At 37.9% G+C, this 16,752-nt stretch overlaps 1 protein-coding gene and 1 long non-coding RNA gene across 2 annotated transcripts in view; one reads left to right on the top strand and one right to left on the bottom strand.

Annotated features, from left to right (window-relative positions):
* The window catches only part of CEP290 (centrosomal protein 290), a 48,356-nt gene that overhangs the window by 29,517 nt on the left and 2,087 nt on the right, over positions 1-16,752 (top strand). Inside the window, exons 39-55 of the mRNA XM_081211177.1 lie at positions 209-408; positions 1,935-2,148; positions 2,891-3,028; positions 3,983-4,204; positions 4,814-4,930; positions 5,640-5,785; positions 6,146-6,301; positions 7,304-7,427; positions 10,589-10,723; positions 10,962-11,048; positions 12,068-12,232; positions 12,704-12,826; positions 13,323-13,495; positions 14,464-14,605; positions 15,053-15,126; positions 15,219-15,322; positions 16,450-16,538. Coding sequence (XP_081067303.1) covers positions 209-408; positions 1,935-2,148; positions 2,891-3,028; positions 3,983-4,204; positions 4,814-4,930; positions 5,640-5,785; positions 6,146-6,301; positions 7,304-7,427; positions 10,589-10,723; positions 10,962-11,048; positions 12,068-12,232; positions 12,704-12,826; positions 13,323-13,495; positions 14,464-14,605; positions 15,053-15,126; positions 15,219-15,322; positions 16,450-16,538 — 2,409 coding nt within the window. The remainder of the gene's footprint in view (positions 1-208; positions 409-1,934; positions 2,149-2,890; positions 3,029-3,982; positions 4,205-4,813; positions 4,931-5,639; positions 5,786-6,145; positions 6,302-7,303; positions 7,428-10,588; positions 10,724-10,961; positions 11,049-12,067; positions 12,233-12,703; positions 12,827-13,322; positions 13,496-14,463; positions 14,606-15,052; positions 15,127-15,218; positions 15,323-16,449; positions 16,539-16,752) is intronic.
* LOC308596360 lies at positions 408-14,443 on the bottom strand. The gene is made up of 3 exons (XR_014012490.1): positions 14,004-14,443; positions 3,052-3,244; positions 408-500 (listed from the first exon to the last, which is right to left on the bottom strand). It is a non-coding gene; the product is annotated as an uncharacterized lncRNA (long non-coding RNA).

Here is a 16,752-nt window from a genome sequence, read left to right on the forward strand (position 1 = left end):
AGCATGCGAATGAAAAACATGGTTATATTGCAAGAATTTACCAGGTAAATAAGGGCAAATGAGCCATACTGTACCTCAACTTAGTTAAGATGCAAATATATCATGCATCTTAGTTTATGCATTACATCCAGGATATGAGTTAAACAGTAATATCAAACAAACAATGGAATATTTATTTATTCATTAGATAACCTGTTTTGTTCCACAGGAGTTGGTGAAAAAGCCATCTTTAGCTGTCCCAGCAAATAAACATTTAATTCGTCTAGCAGAGATGGAGCAAACTGTAGCAGAACAGGACAATTCCCTTGCATCCCTTCTGAACAAATTAAAGAAAACATCGTCCGAATTGCAGAAGCAAAAGCAGATTACTTTGGCAAAAATCAAGGAATTTGATAACATCAGGGTCCAGTAAGTGTAGATTAGAATTATACTTCATTCTGTAAATGATCTGCTGAGATCTTGAGAGTCGTCATGTTTCATCAATCTTTAGAAAACCTTGGCTAAAATATATAATATAAATAATCATAGAGGTAAGCATTCAGCTTAAACATAGAGCTCATTTTCATTATATAAAAATAATAGGTTATTTTTGTTTTCAGGAGTACTTCATTATACACCTTTAGGCGCCAGGCAAAAATGTTCCTTTTTAACCAGGCCTTTGGTTGACTAGATCAACATCCCCTACCCTTTTAAAATGTGGCTCTTTGGCGGGGCGTATTATTGGGTTATTGCTTTTATTTTTATTTTATATACTGTCATCTTTTTATGTGAACCTCCCTGAGACCTCCAGGCGTACGGCAGTATATATATTCTAATAATAATAATAATAATAATAATAATAATAATAATAATAATAATAGCAGCAACACTATCTTTTAAAGGTATGTTGAAAAGATCAGTTCATTGGGCAGTATCCAACTAACAGTTCTTCTTGCACAAGCCCTTTTGGCTGAACTGTGAAGCTTCCTCTCCCACCAGGCCCCCCAACCTGCTCTGGAGGAACCCCAGAACATATTTATGGATTGCATGGGGAGAGGAGAGGGAGAATAAGTTTCATTGCTTGGGCTAGTGGAACTGCTTCGTTGGATACCACCCTTTGGTTTTTATAGGATTTCGTTAAAAGAATAAAATTGGTTGTAGTCCATAGCCTGTAGTCCTATTTAGTTCAGCTTCATTGCTCTGGAATAAGCATTATGTAGACAGTGTCCTTCCCTCCATAATTAACCTCCTGTTATTGGGGTTGTTATATAGTGTCTTTTTCCCCAAGTTAGATTTAGGTATACGTGACTGGATTGTAACTACTTGCCTTCAAATTACTGGAAGGTTTGACCAGTTGGAATCCATTCACTGGTCTCTGCAGTCTGTGCATCACAGAATCAATGTACAGTTGCGTGGAACACCCATTACCTTCTAGATGTTGCTGGACAACAGTTCTCATTCTCCTTGGCCATTGGCTTCGCTGTATGGGGCTGATGGAAACGGGAGTCCCACAAGATCTGAATGGGCACAGTTTCCTAATTTCTGGGTCACATGCATTAGATTCAGCTTTGATAAACCCCCATTCTAACATGAAACTTAACAAGCAGACATCTGGCAGAACTCTCAGGATTTTTATGCGGTGGGTGGTGGCATGGACTACCCTGATGATTCTCCTCCCAAGCATATGTTTTGAACAGTAGATTTTTGAGCCACGAGGTGAAATAAAATGAGGACATTTGTTTGTTAATGAGCTATGAAGAAAATAAATGAGAGAACACAGCTGACTTTGCTTACCACAAAGACAGTTTGACAGTGTGTTGCTCCTCTAGGCTGCTGTTGGGAATAATGTATAATTATAATCGAAACGATGCAATCCTTCAGCCTAGTTAGTCCATCTGGAACTCGCTCAATTTTGCCAATGGATGTCATTATTATTTATTATTTTGCTCTCCTAGGCTTGAAGAGAAGCATGCATCTGAAGTGAAAAAATTGAAAGATGAAGTGGATGAGCTAAGAAGTTTGTTGTCACAGATGGAGAAAGAATTAATGAATGCAAAACTGGAGCTGGAGGCCCAAAGAGAAGCAAATAATAGAGCTCCAACAACTACAATGAAAAATCTAGTGGAACGGCTGAAGAATCAGCTAGCCTTAAAAGAGAAACAGCAGAAGGTAAGCATGGAAACTAGTAATTGGGTGTAAACCAGCTCATTTTCTCTAACAAAACAGAATTATTTCACCTTTTTTATTGTGAGCCTCTCTGCAGGGACCTACTCATTTTTCTTACATACAGTGTTGAGTATATTTTAGACATTTTTTTGTGAAATAAGAACAATAAAGAATTAATTGAGGGAACATTGGCTTGAATTCTATAACTTTTTGAATGTCGTGGACTCAACTTCACTCCAAACACTTAACCAGTTGCTGGATAGCACAGGAGGGGAGAATGCTCTTCTGCTTCAATCCTGCTTGTGGGTTTCCTACTGTGAGAACAGGATGCTGAACAATTATTATTATTATTATTATTTGTAAACCCCCCCCCCCGCCATCTGACTGGGTTACCCCAACTAGATGGGCCACTGGTCTGAACCAGCATGGCTCTTCTTACTGCCTTATGTTAACTGCCACCAGAAATGATGGCAATATATTAAGCAGAGAGCTTGTTGAATATTAGGCTACTTTATTATTTAAACTTAATATTAACTCTATGTACTGTTAACCTTTTCCCTCTATATATCTTATTCCTGTTTTTTATCCCTGTTGGGGTTTTTTTTTAATTGCTTGCTTTCTTTAGCTGTCCAGCAAAGCACATAGGCATATAACTGCAAATTTTTGACCTAGATGTTAAAAGGATTTGTGTTTCTTTTTTCCCCATCAAATTTAATCATTTTTAAGATTGATAAATATTTTTCAGGCTTTGAGTAAAGCACTTCTGGAGCTCCGAGCAGAAATGACAGCTGCTGCAGAACAACAGATTATTTCTGTAGCATCACAAAAAGAGGCACACATGAACGTTCAACAGATCGTTGACAAGCAAACAAAGGAACTGAGGGTGAGCAGGAAGTGAAGTCTTACCTATATTGGCTTGATGTGAAAGCAGAACACCAGAGTGGATAGATGTCACTGTGAGCCTTACAGACAGCAATACGCTGCTGTATCTTCCAGTCCTCAAATAGTACTTTTGAGTGTTAAAAGCCCCATGATGCACTTTCCCAGACACTGCTACTTAGCAGTTTCTGTTAATTTCACCACATTGTGTGTGGGCCTCCTGCATAAAATTGAATGAAACGGTGTTCCATATTACTGTGATCAAGGTACACTGATAATGTGTCTGTAATCGTAATTTATTCCACAAAAAAACAGACTTGTGCTTCCTTGAAACCTGGCACATGGATTGCAAGATGTATGGGATACTACCCATGGTTTTGCATGGTTTCTTCCCTAGAAGAACAATAAATGGATACATCATAATACTTTATTGGTGTTTAGAGAAAGTGGCTGAATTTAGGCTTGTAGTTCAGCAATTACTTACTATGTGGTAATAGGGCTGCTATGTGATGAACCAAGTCCTTTTGCGTACATATATTCCTGGACAGGTGCTGCCTAGAAGAATTGATCATATGGGCTTGATGCACCAACGGCCCCAGCTTTTGATGTTGAATCCAGCAGCATAGAGTCTTAATGCAACAGAGTATTTGGTGTGGTTAAGAAAAAAAGGATCTCTCCTTTTAGCTTTTTTTTGGTCAAAAATGTACAGGGTCAGGGTTTTTAGAACTGTGTTTTTAGTAGGTGATATCTAAGATTAGTCACATTCAGAGTAGACAAATAGAGATTGTATGTTGACTTGTATGTTGTTTTCAGTGGATCCATTCTGGGTTTAATTGACCATGATATCACCCAATATTAGCAAATGTTTATTGTCTGACATGGCATGCATTGTCATTTGTTTCTTTGTTCATTTTGTTGGCAGTCTGGAAATAATATATCATAAAAAATATTTTCTTAGATTCAGTTAGAAGATTTAAATGACCAACTTTCAAAACTTAAAGATGCCCTCAAACAAAGCAAAAATAAAGAGAATTCATTACTAGATGAGGTGGATGATTTAAATCATGAGCTTCAGAAAAAAGTTAAAGCCCACACTAAATTTCTAAGGGAGAGAGAAGAGATGGAAAAAGAAAATGAAGAACTGAAAAAGCGGATTAAAAGGCTAACCAATGCAATTCAGGTAAATATATTTTGAATTATAAAACAAAGAACATTGTTTGGGTAGTATACAAATAAATTGCATATTTCTTGAGTCACTGGTTGGCTGGTTTTGCACTGCAGCAAATCATCTGAACGTTGTTTCGGTTCTAATTGAGAATTTTGTACATTGCATATATATTTATCTGAGTTTGCAATATATAAATGAATTGAATAAATAAAAACCTGGCAACTATGATTAAGTGCAAATCAGCCAGCTTATCTATGTATCTGTGCTTGTGTCTGATTTAAATCTTAATTATAATCTTATTTATATACTTGAAGCATTAAACTTGGTTATTTGAATGAAGAATATTTGCATGTGTAGAACGTTTGCATTTTCCCTTAATGTGCATGTGTGTGTGTGTGTGTGTGTGTGTGTGTAATATATAGAATCATTCCTTAGAGCCAGTGCTTCTCTAATTAAGAGCATAATCCAGAAAAGACAGCCACTGTGTATTTTGCATTATTTCAATGGAGTTTGCATATCGCATCTGGTTGTGCAGTGGTGATACCTGCTAAAATGCCCCCAGTGTCCACAGTCATGATGCATGGCAATTAAAGTTAGTTTAACCTTTTCCCAATTTTTCAGGGAAAAGCTGATGACCAAAGCCTGATAGAGGAACTTCAAAGAAAAATTAAGAAGTTGGAAAGTGAACTAGGAAAGAAGAGTGATGAGTCAGAAATGAAAACCCCGAGAGAGGACAAGGTATGAGAGATGCACGACTAAAATAGCTTACATCATTTCTCACTGTCATGTTTTTTTTTTGGGGGGGGGGGGTTGCATTATAATGACTCCTTTGCTTTGTTATGAATGCAATACTTTGTGGGCAGGGTTGGGTTAAAGTTTTGTTTTAGCACAGGGGTCAGCAACCTTTTTCAGCCGTGGGCCAGTCCACCATCCCTCAGCCCATTTGGTGGGCCAGACTATATTTTTTTTTTTGGGGGGGGGGTAATGAACAAATTCCTATTCCCCACAAATAACCCAGAGATGCATTTTAAATAAAAGGACACTTTCTACTCATGTAAAAACACGCTGATTCCTGGACCGTCTGTGGGCCGGATTGAGAAGGCAATTGGGCCACATCCGGCCCATGGGCCTTAGGTTGCCTACCCGTTTTAGGTCATTGTTAATGCTATGTGTGATGTGTTTTATACTGTTTTGATATTGCAAGACTTCTTGGGTAGGCTGTGCCCCCAAAGGCAGAATGCAAATGAATGAATAAATGAATGGTCAGACAGCATGATTGGTCCTGTCGATTGGTCGATTCCACAGTGAAGAGGATAGAAAAAGCAACACATCAAACATTTATCCGTGCATTTATTAAAGAAAAATAAGCAGACTTAAATATGGATGTTTTCACTCTTTAGAAATAAAATTGGAGTACTTTACATTTTTGTTTTTGGTCATTTTGCAGAGCTCTAAGGAAGAATTAATTAGATGGGAGGAAAGTAAGAAATGGCAGATGAAAATGGAAGGAATGAGGAACAAACTGAAAGAAAAGGAGAAGGAAGTAGAGTCCTTAGCCAAACAGTTAAACACAGTAAAGGAACTCTTTTCAAAGTAAGCTTACTTTAATTAACAAAACTTACAGCAATATGACATACCACTATTTATTGCACAAGCACATGGTGCTATAGTAGTGTATTGTATGTCTATAAGGCTGCAGACCTCACTTTCTCAAATGTAGTCCACTGGCACAGTTTTCTAGATCTCCTAATTGTAGGTACTCCTGGGGGAAAACTTCCTCAAGTAGGGCTGCATTCCTGTACACATTTCCTGAGAGGGAATCTCATTCAACTGAGTAGGAATGATTTCTGAGTAGGCATGCATCAGATTAAGCAGACCAATTAATCTTCAAATGTTATTTTGTATGGAAGCAAATGTACCATTATATTAATGAAAATCCATTAAATACTACAGGGCCGATAAAGAAAAAATTACTTTGCAGAAGAAACTCAAGAACTGTGGTGTTACTGTTGATCAGGTTGTAGGAGTACGAGCCTCTGAATCAGAGAGAGAGCTGGAAGAGCTACGAAAACGAAATATAGATTTGGAGAATGAGATTGTTCACCTGAAGTAAGAAATACTACAAAAAAAGTGTGCTCTGTTTTTTGTGGTCTTTTCTAAATAGGCACTTTTGATTTATTATATTCAGTACATTTCAAGAGAGCAATGTTCCTGGAAGCTGAACATTTTAACCATTTTGAGGAATTAATACAAGCATGGCATTAAAAAATTAAATTAGTTTTAATGTACACACTATGCTGGATACTTGTTTGTTTTAACCATGGTTTTGTTCAAGAAGCAGACAGGCAAACAAGCCACAGCTTATTTTTCTAAAGCTTGGTTTGCTTTCTAGTTGTTCTTGCCTCATGACTGTAGCTTGGTGAGTGGTTGGGGTGAGTTAGCTCAACAAACCATGGTCAAGCACAGCTTTGGGGTTTGGGCGTTACTCCAAATCATTGTAACCCAATAAGCAATTGTGGCTTCACAAGATGGTTTGTTGGCAGAAACAAATATGGGTAAAGTAGTAAGCTGGGTTCAGATTTTCAGAAAAACCATACTTTAGCTAAACAGCTATGGGTTAGCTTTATGTACAAATTAGGCTACTCTTGATATTTTAGAAAGGAATGCTGCTTTTTCACAAACAGGTATTTCTTAAAAGAGGATTAAAGTTTTCTGTGGCACCCTCTTATTAACAAGTTCAGTGCAGAAATATGTATTTTTAGGAGTTCTGACGAAATGATTAATCGTGGTTAATTGAAAATGGAAGTGAAACCTTCTGTTCAATTGTTCATGGTCATGTTGGAGGAGGAGAGGGGAATGGGTGGTGTACAAGTCCGAGAGTTATGCATGTAAAACTAAAGCATAGTTTAGCATTGCATCTGAACCAGATCAATAGGTGTGTGGATAAATATATTTTATGTAATGCTGTAGGATAGCATGTGCATTATAGGAAAGCTGCTGCATATCGAACACTACTCATCTTTACCCACGTTTAAGTAGAATAATTATAAAAATGTAAATCGTATGTCAAGTCATGCACTGGTTCTGCAATCTCACATGCTTTTTATGCAGGACACAGTATGCTGTCCCTCGAGATTCTGTTGTAGAAGATTTACACTTAAAAAACAGATACCTACAAGAAAAACTTCTTGTATTGGAGAAACAGCTTTCCAGAGACACTTTTTCAAGACCTTCGGTAGGTTAATCTATTCTTATTACTTGAATTATGCAACCGTGTGTGTGTGTGTGTGTGTGTGTGTGTGTGTTTACATTCAACTTGTAGCCTTCATTGTGTAAGCTGTCTTGTTTCTGTTCTTTATCTCAGCTGATGAGAATTTTAATGCCTGTGCAAGTGCTGCAGAAACCGGGTGCTTAAAGCTTTGTAATTCTGAACACCAATGGGTCTGTACCTGGTTGTTTTGTAATGACAGCGTTGTACTAACATTAGGAGAACCTTCAGATTTTATATTGCAAGGACTGAAGTGAGAAGATTGAAGCATCAATGCCTGTCTTGAGGGGTGATGAGAAAGCATATAAGGTCCTGTAATGGGGAAAGAATTACTGCCTGAGCAGGCTTAGATAAAAAGGGAATTTCAATTCCATCTCCACTAGAGAGATACACTGAACTTAGTAACATCTGAATACCCCCACTTAAAGGTTTGAACTTAGTGGAAGTGAAAAATGCAAATTCAGAGTAAGGCACATTTTAGAAAAAGGATATAAAATCAGTGTCAGTGTATCCTTATGTTATGATGCAAGCACATATTGTGTAGTTTTAACCTTGCTATTTCAAGAACTAGAAAAGGGGTTGGACCCAACTCGCATCTTAAGTAAGGTTAAAATTTGGGGGGACTTTTAAGTTCAAAAAGAAGGCTAAAGAGAGTATGATACTGATTTTTAAAACTTGTTAGCATTATGGAAAAAATTATGAAAATTTTATCTTCCTTCTTAATGTTATAATTCAGGGTTGCACTGTTAAATTGCTGGTGTGGCAGTGCATTCAAGAAAGACAAAAGAAAATACTTCTTCAAACAACTTATGGTCTGCTTATAATAGTCATTACTGCAATACAGTGATAATTGCTAGCTTGGATAACTTGAAAAAAAATATAGACAAACTCAAAGGTCTGTTTAGTGGCTCTTTTGTTACGACTAAATGGAACCTTCAATCTTCAGAGGCAGTCTGCATCTCAGAGTATTAGATGCAGGGACAAACAGTGAAGTACCTACCAGGAGCATCTGACTGGTTAAAAACAGAATGTTGAACTAGATGGGTCACAAAGTTCTATTAGATTTAAGGACAGGAAAAGAAATTCCCTTTTTTATTTGAATATGGCAGCTTAGTTTAGAGACAAGTGGAAGCAGAGGATGAATTAAGCTTTAGAGAACTGAAACCAGATAAAATTGATGTACTGAACGAGTCCACATCATCCTGATTTGCATCTTGTTTCTTGTTGCAGTTAAGCTATATTCCGATTAAGTTACATTAATGTGAATAGGTGTCATCCTTCCTTTACTATCTACTACCTTTTTTATGCAACATTACCTTTCTCTGTATCAGAGCTCTCCATGTGAGACAGCTGCATTGGCTAATACTTCTCTTACTACTAACAAATTCACTAAGCACAAACATCTGAAATATCTGCCTAAGAGGACTCTGTTGGGCAACACCAAGTCAAGACACCAAGCTTTTGATGATATGACTAACACAGATGACGATGGGAACAATGAGGGGACACATATTACAGACGAATCCCATCAGACTGCCAAAGGTGTTGCTGTCAATGGAATTCCAGAACAGCACTTTGAAAATGGGGGAAATCGAGTGGATTTAGAGGCAGCATCAGAAGGTAAAAAGAGCAGCTCTCCAAAAACGAGTTCCATTGAAGAGAATGCAGAACAGAAAAATTCTTCTGCTGAAGAAGAGAAAATTGACCAAGAATGTGAAATAACCAAAGGAGAAACAGAAGAAACCTGCAAGCATTCTAGTGCCAGCGGTGGTGGTGATGAAGATGAAGGTGATGAAGGTGAACAAGAAAAAGCAACAGGGCATGAATCTTGTCCTGACGGAAAGAGCTCCATTCAGCCTAACTTGGAGGAAGCTGTTAATCAGCCCAGCGATTCTGATACAGAAATTGAAAAAAATAATGATGAGATCATGGTAGAAGATGCCCGTGAGAGCCATCGAAGTGAGCAAGAGAGGGCTGACCTGATTCCAGAGTTTTGTGAAGTTCCTCAGGTTTGCCAAAAACAAGAACTCCCTGCTTTTCCCCTTTACCAATCCTTTGTGTAGCTGATCCTGCTTGAAGTCTGTCATGTAGTGTGACCAGAAACCCCATCATTTCCTAGTTTAACCTACAGCACCATCATAGTAACTGTCCACACCTGAGGCTTTTTGCTCTAGAATACAAGTGCATAGGATGAAATAGGCTGCCACAACATCCAGGACGGTGAATGAAATGTAAAAAATTGTACTAAAATATGAGCTTGTACTTCTACAACAGAAACATTCCAGCATATATCCTGAGCGTTGTTTATGGTTCATTGTTGCTGTTGCTTGTTCAAGCCCTATATGTTCAGTCATAGAATTGTAGAGTTGGAAAAGGGGGCCCTCCTGTGATTAGTCACTGGGAGGGAAGTCGGAAGGGGCCCAAACAGCTAGCCTTGGTATCTCTGCTGCATCCCTGCCACCTGCCTTACCACCTTCCATGTGTTGCATGTGCACCCAAATAGGGCTTGAATTTGTTTGTTATTTGTGCATATAATACTACAAGTAGTTATTAGCCACCATGAGCAGCACATTAGCATACAGTTCTGTGCATAGTGGCTAGCTGTGCAAAGTAGATAATATTTTCATAACAGAACCATGGCAGGTGTTGCAGTGAGTCGAGCTCAAATCAAATATTACTGTTAAATTCTGGTTGAATTCAGTGGAACAGTACTCACGGAATTATCGAGTGAATAGGACCCAGGATTCACTACTATAATGCATATGTGTATGTGTATAATGCACATGTGTATGTGACAGCTGCTGTTAGTTCTGCTTACTGGGACTGTTCTTGGAAATGGGCTTCTAGCCCATTTCAAAACACAATTCAAACTGCTAGTCCCTTTAAAGCCTTAGCAGTGAGCAACATTTCTTTTTGACAAGTGTTGTATCAGACGCCATATATCAGTGACAAACCCAAAGACAAAAAGAGCAATGCAATTATAACATTCTGGTAAATGCCTGATCTGTTTATGGATAAACTGATCAGGCATTTACCAGAATGTTACAATTGCATTGCTATTTGTCAAGTGAAACAATGCAAATATTTAGCATTTTGATACTAATCTTTCTCCTTTTCTGCTTGCTAAGACATCAGGATTAGGATCAGACGATCAATATCAAAAAGAACAAGAGCTTCAAAAGGAGAACCTAATGCTATCATCTGAAAATATGGAATTACGATTCCAGCTGGAACAGGCCAACAAAGACTTGCCAAGATTAAAGGTATATTTTTAACATGCAGTGTGTTGACTGGTGCCACAGAATGCCAATATATACTTTGGGGTTCACCAGTCCTTTCATTATGAATCATTTATATGATAAGTCACATATATAACCTTCATTTACCCCAAACAGAAAAATTCATTAGATAATAATGGTTCTGATCAATTATTTTCAGTGTAAACTGCATAATTTTTAGAGTATAGTTTTCAGCTGGGTAAAACTATTTTATTCTCTTTAGAACCAAGTAGCTGATTTAAGGGAAATGTGTGAGCTCCTGAAACGAGAGAAGGCAGAAGCTGAGCGGAAGCTAGGCAATGTCAGAGGGGTATGTATTAAACATTGTGGAGCTTAAATTTTAAGAACAAGTGTAAACCAAATATTTTGTTTCCTTTTTCCTAAATCATACTTATTTTATAGCTATTAACTATTCACACAAAAAACAATATGAAATGTTTAACTTTGGGAGTCACATACGCCTCTGCTTCAAAGAATGCTGAGTCCCAGGATTAAAGTCAGCTATCTTAGAGAACAAAATGCCACTGTGGCAACTGAAAGGGAAATTTCCAAGTGAGTTAAAAGGGAATGCAATTATCTGCACTTTTCTGGGCATGTGACTCTGGATGGATGAGTTTCAGGGCTAGAACTTTCGAGCCAAGTGTTGAGTTGTCTTGATGGATGTCAGGGAACTGACATCAGAGCGAGAAGCGAAGGGGAGGCTCACAGATTATGCTGGCGAAGGACCCAGCAGCAGGGGGAGAAACAGCTCAGTGGAGGGGGAAGCTAATCAGCGCAACACCAGGGAGAAAGGGGGGCAGATGGGGGAATCTGAGAGAGGGCTCCAGGACTCTTCACTGGATATCAGTGAGGAGAGCCCAGGTCCTCCGCTGCCCACACCCTCCCTGCGCAGAAGACTCCCGCGCAGTGAGAGGAGGAGGAGACTGGGTGTCAAACAACTTTTATGTTGGAAGAGGTTCAAGAAACGCCCACTGACGGATTCTGCCAGCGACTGAGGCAGCCACGATGAGCAAGGGCTGTGCAGTCAGAAAGGTTTAACAAGGCAAATTAGCTTAGAGAGGCACCAGTTTACGCACGAGTAACTCATAGCCATTACAATTGCATTAAGATTATAGGGAACGTTTGGCTTTTGCATGACCAAGTTTATCATCCATAGAAAGATAGATAGAGGTGGTCCTGCAAAAACACAATTCCGGCTTGCCAACCCATGATAACTAATGTTTCAGAAAAAGCTAAAGATTCTGTGAGAACTAAATGAAAATGAACTGGTGCTGTCTAATAACTGGAGTTCTTTGACATGAAAATGACAAATATTTCTTTGTTGTATAGTCTGGAAGAAGTGGGAAAACTATTCCAGAATTAGAGAAAACAATTGGTTTGATGAAAAAGGTTGTGGAGAGAGTTCAGAGAGAAAATGAAGAGCTTAAGAAAGCACCTGGAGTAGTCTCCAATGAAAAACTGGCCAGCCTTGAACAAGAAAATGAATGTTTAAAGGTAACATATTCCCTTTTCAAAGCAGTATGATTTCATTCTTTAATATAAAAATTTAATGTATATAAGATCATGTATGCATGGAAAGCTCAGTGTAGGATTCTATTTTAAACTTATTGGTGATTTTTAAAGAATTACACACAGCTGTCTATAAATTGGTGTGTGTTTTTTTCCCTATACTTAAATGGGCACGGTGCTTTTTTCCAGTTTGTAGCAATATCAACGTGACAGATAACCAATACTCTTTTTTATTTATTTCTGAATTAAGACTGAAATAGAAAAACTAAAAGTTCACCTTGGAGGGGAATTGAGTATGCGCTATGAACTGATTTTTAAAGAATTACACACAGCTGTCTATAAATTGGTGTGTGTTTTTTTCCCTATACTTAAATGGGCACGGTGCTTTTTTCCAGTTTGTAGCAATATCAACGTGACAGATAACCAATACTCTTTTTTATTTATTTCTGAATTAAGACTGAAATGGAAAAACTAAAAGTTCACCTTGGAGGGGAATTGAGTATGCGCTATGAACTGAAAACTAAAGGCACAGAAAAGATAATTGCTGAAAATGAGAGAATCCGGAAGGAGCTGAAAAAGGTACATCTGTGAAAACGTTGATATCATGAAGTATTATTATCTTTCAGTTCTTCTCTCAAAACACAAAGGCCTTCTAGCTTAGAATATCTAATATAGCTTTTTAAAAATTCCTTGTTACAATGGATCCTTTGGGGCATAAAAACCCTGGCATGTTAAAGCATAGTATATAGCAAGTAGGAATTAATACTCTCCTTTTGCCCTTCCCTTGCACAACAGCTTCAACACTTCTGTTTCATTCAGAGCAGGGTTCTTCATTACATCTGAAACAAGCTAATATGTTTTTGTATTTACTAATCAGGAATGAAAGATGGTTTCTGAGATCTAGGTTTGTAAGCATGTATTAAAACAGTTTCTCATTTCAGATATAATGAACAACTCGTTTGAACTGAACGGTGCTTAAACTGACATAAGGTGTAGGCGTACCCTGTCTTGAAAAATTCCATCTGAACCATTTCAATGCATGCAATATCTCGGGGGGTTTTTTGTTGGTCACTAGGAAGCAGAGAATTCAGAGAAGCTACGAATTGCAAAGAATAATCTTGAGATAATAAATGAGAAATTGACTGCAGAACTGGAAGAGACTATAAGGAAGTTAAGCTTGGCAGAAAGCAGAAACCTGCAGCTTGAGGGAGCTGATGGCAAGGGTGGGAAATCCATTGTGATAACAAGGTAAGAACTTGAAGATTAATTGGATAGCTTTGCTTGTCTATTTTCCTCATTATTGCCAATAAATGAGACTTATTTTCAGAAGTAATAAAAAAAATTGTACATATCCAGTATATGATCCTGAGTCATGTATACAGTATACTTATTTAGTCAGTCATACATAATCGAGTTAGGAAAGTGTATGAAATGCTGTTTGGGACAGTTGCTGACTGTTGTTAGGCTACTGTGAATAATATAGTGTGCAATAGGAGTGAGTTGATTTCAGGTTGGTTTTATTTTTATTAAGAGTCTCTGTGGTCCATTCACACGTTACACATTTGTTAAAAGAGGACATACTTTGGGACTTTTTGATAGTTAAATTATCCTTAATTTGCACTCCAGTTAAAGAATATAATAAACGCCTTGGCTATATCAAACCAGGCTCTGCCTAGTCCAGGATACTTTGCAAGATTCCCAGCAACTAACAGGTATCAAGTGGTCCATAGAAAATGGTGTGCTCATGAATACTCACCATCATATAGATTTCTTCTCATATTGTAGGCATTTTCTTTGAACTTTGAGCAATAATGTTGGAAAGAGGGAAAGTATCCTTTTTTTAAAAAAAGCCACCATCACCAAATTGATAAAGCATCATACTGGTTTCATATTTACTGAAGAGAAATGGCTAAAAAATTGTCCACCCTCCTTATTTATATCTTCTCCCACTTGTGAATTTCATTAGTTGGATGTTTCTGCTTTGTATATTAATGGAAAAATAAATGCAAGTTGCACAAGTTCCTTAATGCAAAATTTGTAAAGTGTGGTGCCTTAATATAATTTGTAGATCAGCAAGTCTTGACATATAAAACATCTTTCCCACACTGTTTTGTAAAATGATCCCTCTTTGCTGCACTCCCTTGATATAGCAGCTTAAGGTTTTATTCTAACGTCTAGAAACAATGTTTTGAACAGATCTTAATTTTCTCTTTCAGAATGTATGAAAATAAGATGAAAGAAATGGAAGCTGATATTGCCAAAAAAACTCAAGCCATTAGTGATCTTAAACAGGCATTACGAAAATCCACAGAGAGTGAAGAAAAAAATGAAAAATATATTGAAATCTTAAAAGAACAGGTAAGTAAACATGATTCTGGGTGTAATTTGCCAACCATCTTTAATTTATATTTTATTTGCAAATTTTTAATGCACAATCTACCTTTTGTTTAGGATGCTGTAATTTCCTCTCCTCATCTAGAGGAAAGGCCTTGCATTTGAAATGGCACCATCTTCTGTTTGTGTCACGTCTTCTGGCTTTACAAAGAACAGGGTTGTTTTTTAAGGGTCCCTTATAGTTTTATTTTCAGCAGCTTTTTAATTCATTACTTTCTAGCTTTTTCTTTCCTTTGGAGTCAGGCATGCACTACCTGTTCTTGTCCACACGCCACACCCCAACCCCAACCCCAGACAGCACAGGAACTGAACTTTTGTCTTCTGGGTTCTTTGCTCTGCTACAGGCAATCTGGCAAAGACCTAGAAATTTCTAATGTTAAAATAACAGTGATCTTTTTCTTCTATGTAAAGGTTGAACTTCTCAAACACTTTCCTGAGGGTGCCAAAACAGAGCAAGGGCTTGCCAAAGAACTTCAGCTTCTCAGGTAAAGCGAAGAAAAGCTTGTTTCTTCTATAGATCTACATGGAAAAATATTGAGGACTATCTAGATCTTTGTCCTGTTTTATGCGGTTGCAGATTAACCAATGATCGTTTGGAAAAGGAAAAGGCAGAGTTAGCTTACCAGGTGGAGAGTTCTCGAAAACAGACTGAAGTTAAGGAAGATGGTGGATTTGCAGCTGGTAACGTTTAAAATACTACAGATCAAACCTACCAAAGACTTAAATATAAAGAAGCTTCACTCACACAACAGGGCTGTCTAGCCTTCTGAAAAGCTACTTCCTAGAATCAGGGACATATCTGAACAATGCTGAATGAAGTGTGGAAGGCTAAAAGAGGGAGGAAATGGTAGACGTATGTGAGCAAAAGTGCCTTCCACTCAAGCAAGGGAAGGTTTAGGACTTTTGACTAATAGGTTTTTGAATGTGAAGTAAATTACAGTAAGCAGTATCTAAGTTTTTGTTAAACCATTCTCCCAGAATATCCACTTTTTGTCACAAAGCAACTCAGGTGAAGCTCTACAAAACCTGGGACTCCCCGGTTTTATTTAATGATAAAACTCATCTTGAATTGTCATGTAAGGACTTTATTTACTCACCTGGCTGGACCAATGAAACGGCTTCATTTACTCCACTTGTACTGGAAACTTTAGATTTATTGAGGGAAATCACATTAGCTTTAGAATATTACATTTCAGGAAAATGAGAACAGAACACTGGAAAGTAGTGGTAGTTTTTACTGTACTCTGAGGTTATGCAGCTGTTGCTGTTAAGTGGCATCTAAAACCTATGAGTATTACCTACATGTATGAAAAAAGTAGGCCAAACTGCCTGTGGTACAAGCCTAGTAAACACATGAGCAGTTAGACTATTTGTCTGAAGATGCCTGAACAATATGCTTATGTAAATAATGTAAAGGTGACTCCCTATTTACGTGGGGGTTCCGCTCCTGGGCCCCGCATGCACACATGAAGTCGTGTAAAATGGAAGCACCCTGGAGAGGAGTCCTCAACCAAGGCCTGCTGTCCCTTACGCTCACAGGAGTCACAGGGGTGGCATAGCAGGCACAGCTGACATGTATGGGACAGCAGCACTTGGCTAACCGGATGCTCCCCATTTCTGGGTACCACTTCCAGGTGTCTTGCACCGCATGCAAATCAAAGGTGTGTAAATGAAGAGCTGCCTGTAAATGTTTGCAGTAAATTATTAACTTTGTAGCAGTAGAGAACAGACTTTCTAGCTAATTTGTAACTTTTGAGGCATCTTCATCACACACATACATATGGAAAATCTTCCATTTGAATCCCTAGGGAAAGATGGAAACTATAAACTACTGGCAGAGGTAACAAGCCTCAAGACACAGTTGAAAACCTCCGATTTAGAACAGCAGCGACTTCATGTAAGAGTTGTAAATATTCAAATTTCTTCCAGATAAGTATCTGTTTATTGAGAAGATTTTCAGAATGTGTTTTAGCTATCATTACCCACAATTTGAGGCAAGCTATTAACAGCCATTCCTTGCTAGATATTTCACCTGCCACTCACAGGTTACCTCTTTCCTATCAAGCTTTTCAAGACAGGTGAAATTTCCCCATGTTGGATTGTAGATTCCC

This window comes from Podarcis bocagei (genome assembly GCF_964188305.1).
Source record: "Podarcis bocagei genome assembly, chromosome: 10".
NCBI lineage: Eukaryota > Metazoa > Chordata > Lepidosauria > Squamata > Lacertidae > Podarcis > Podarcis bocagei.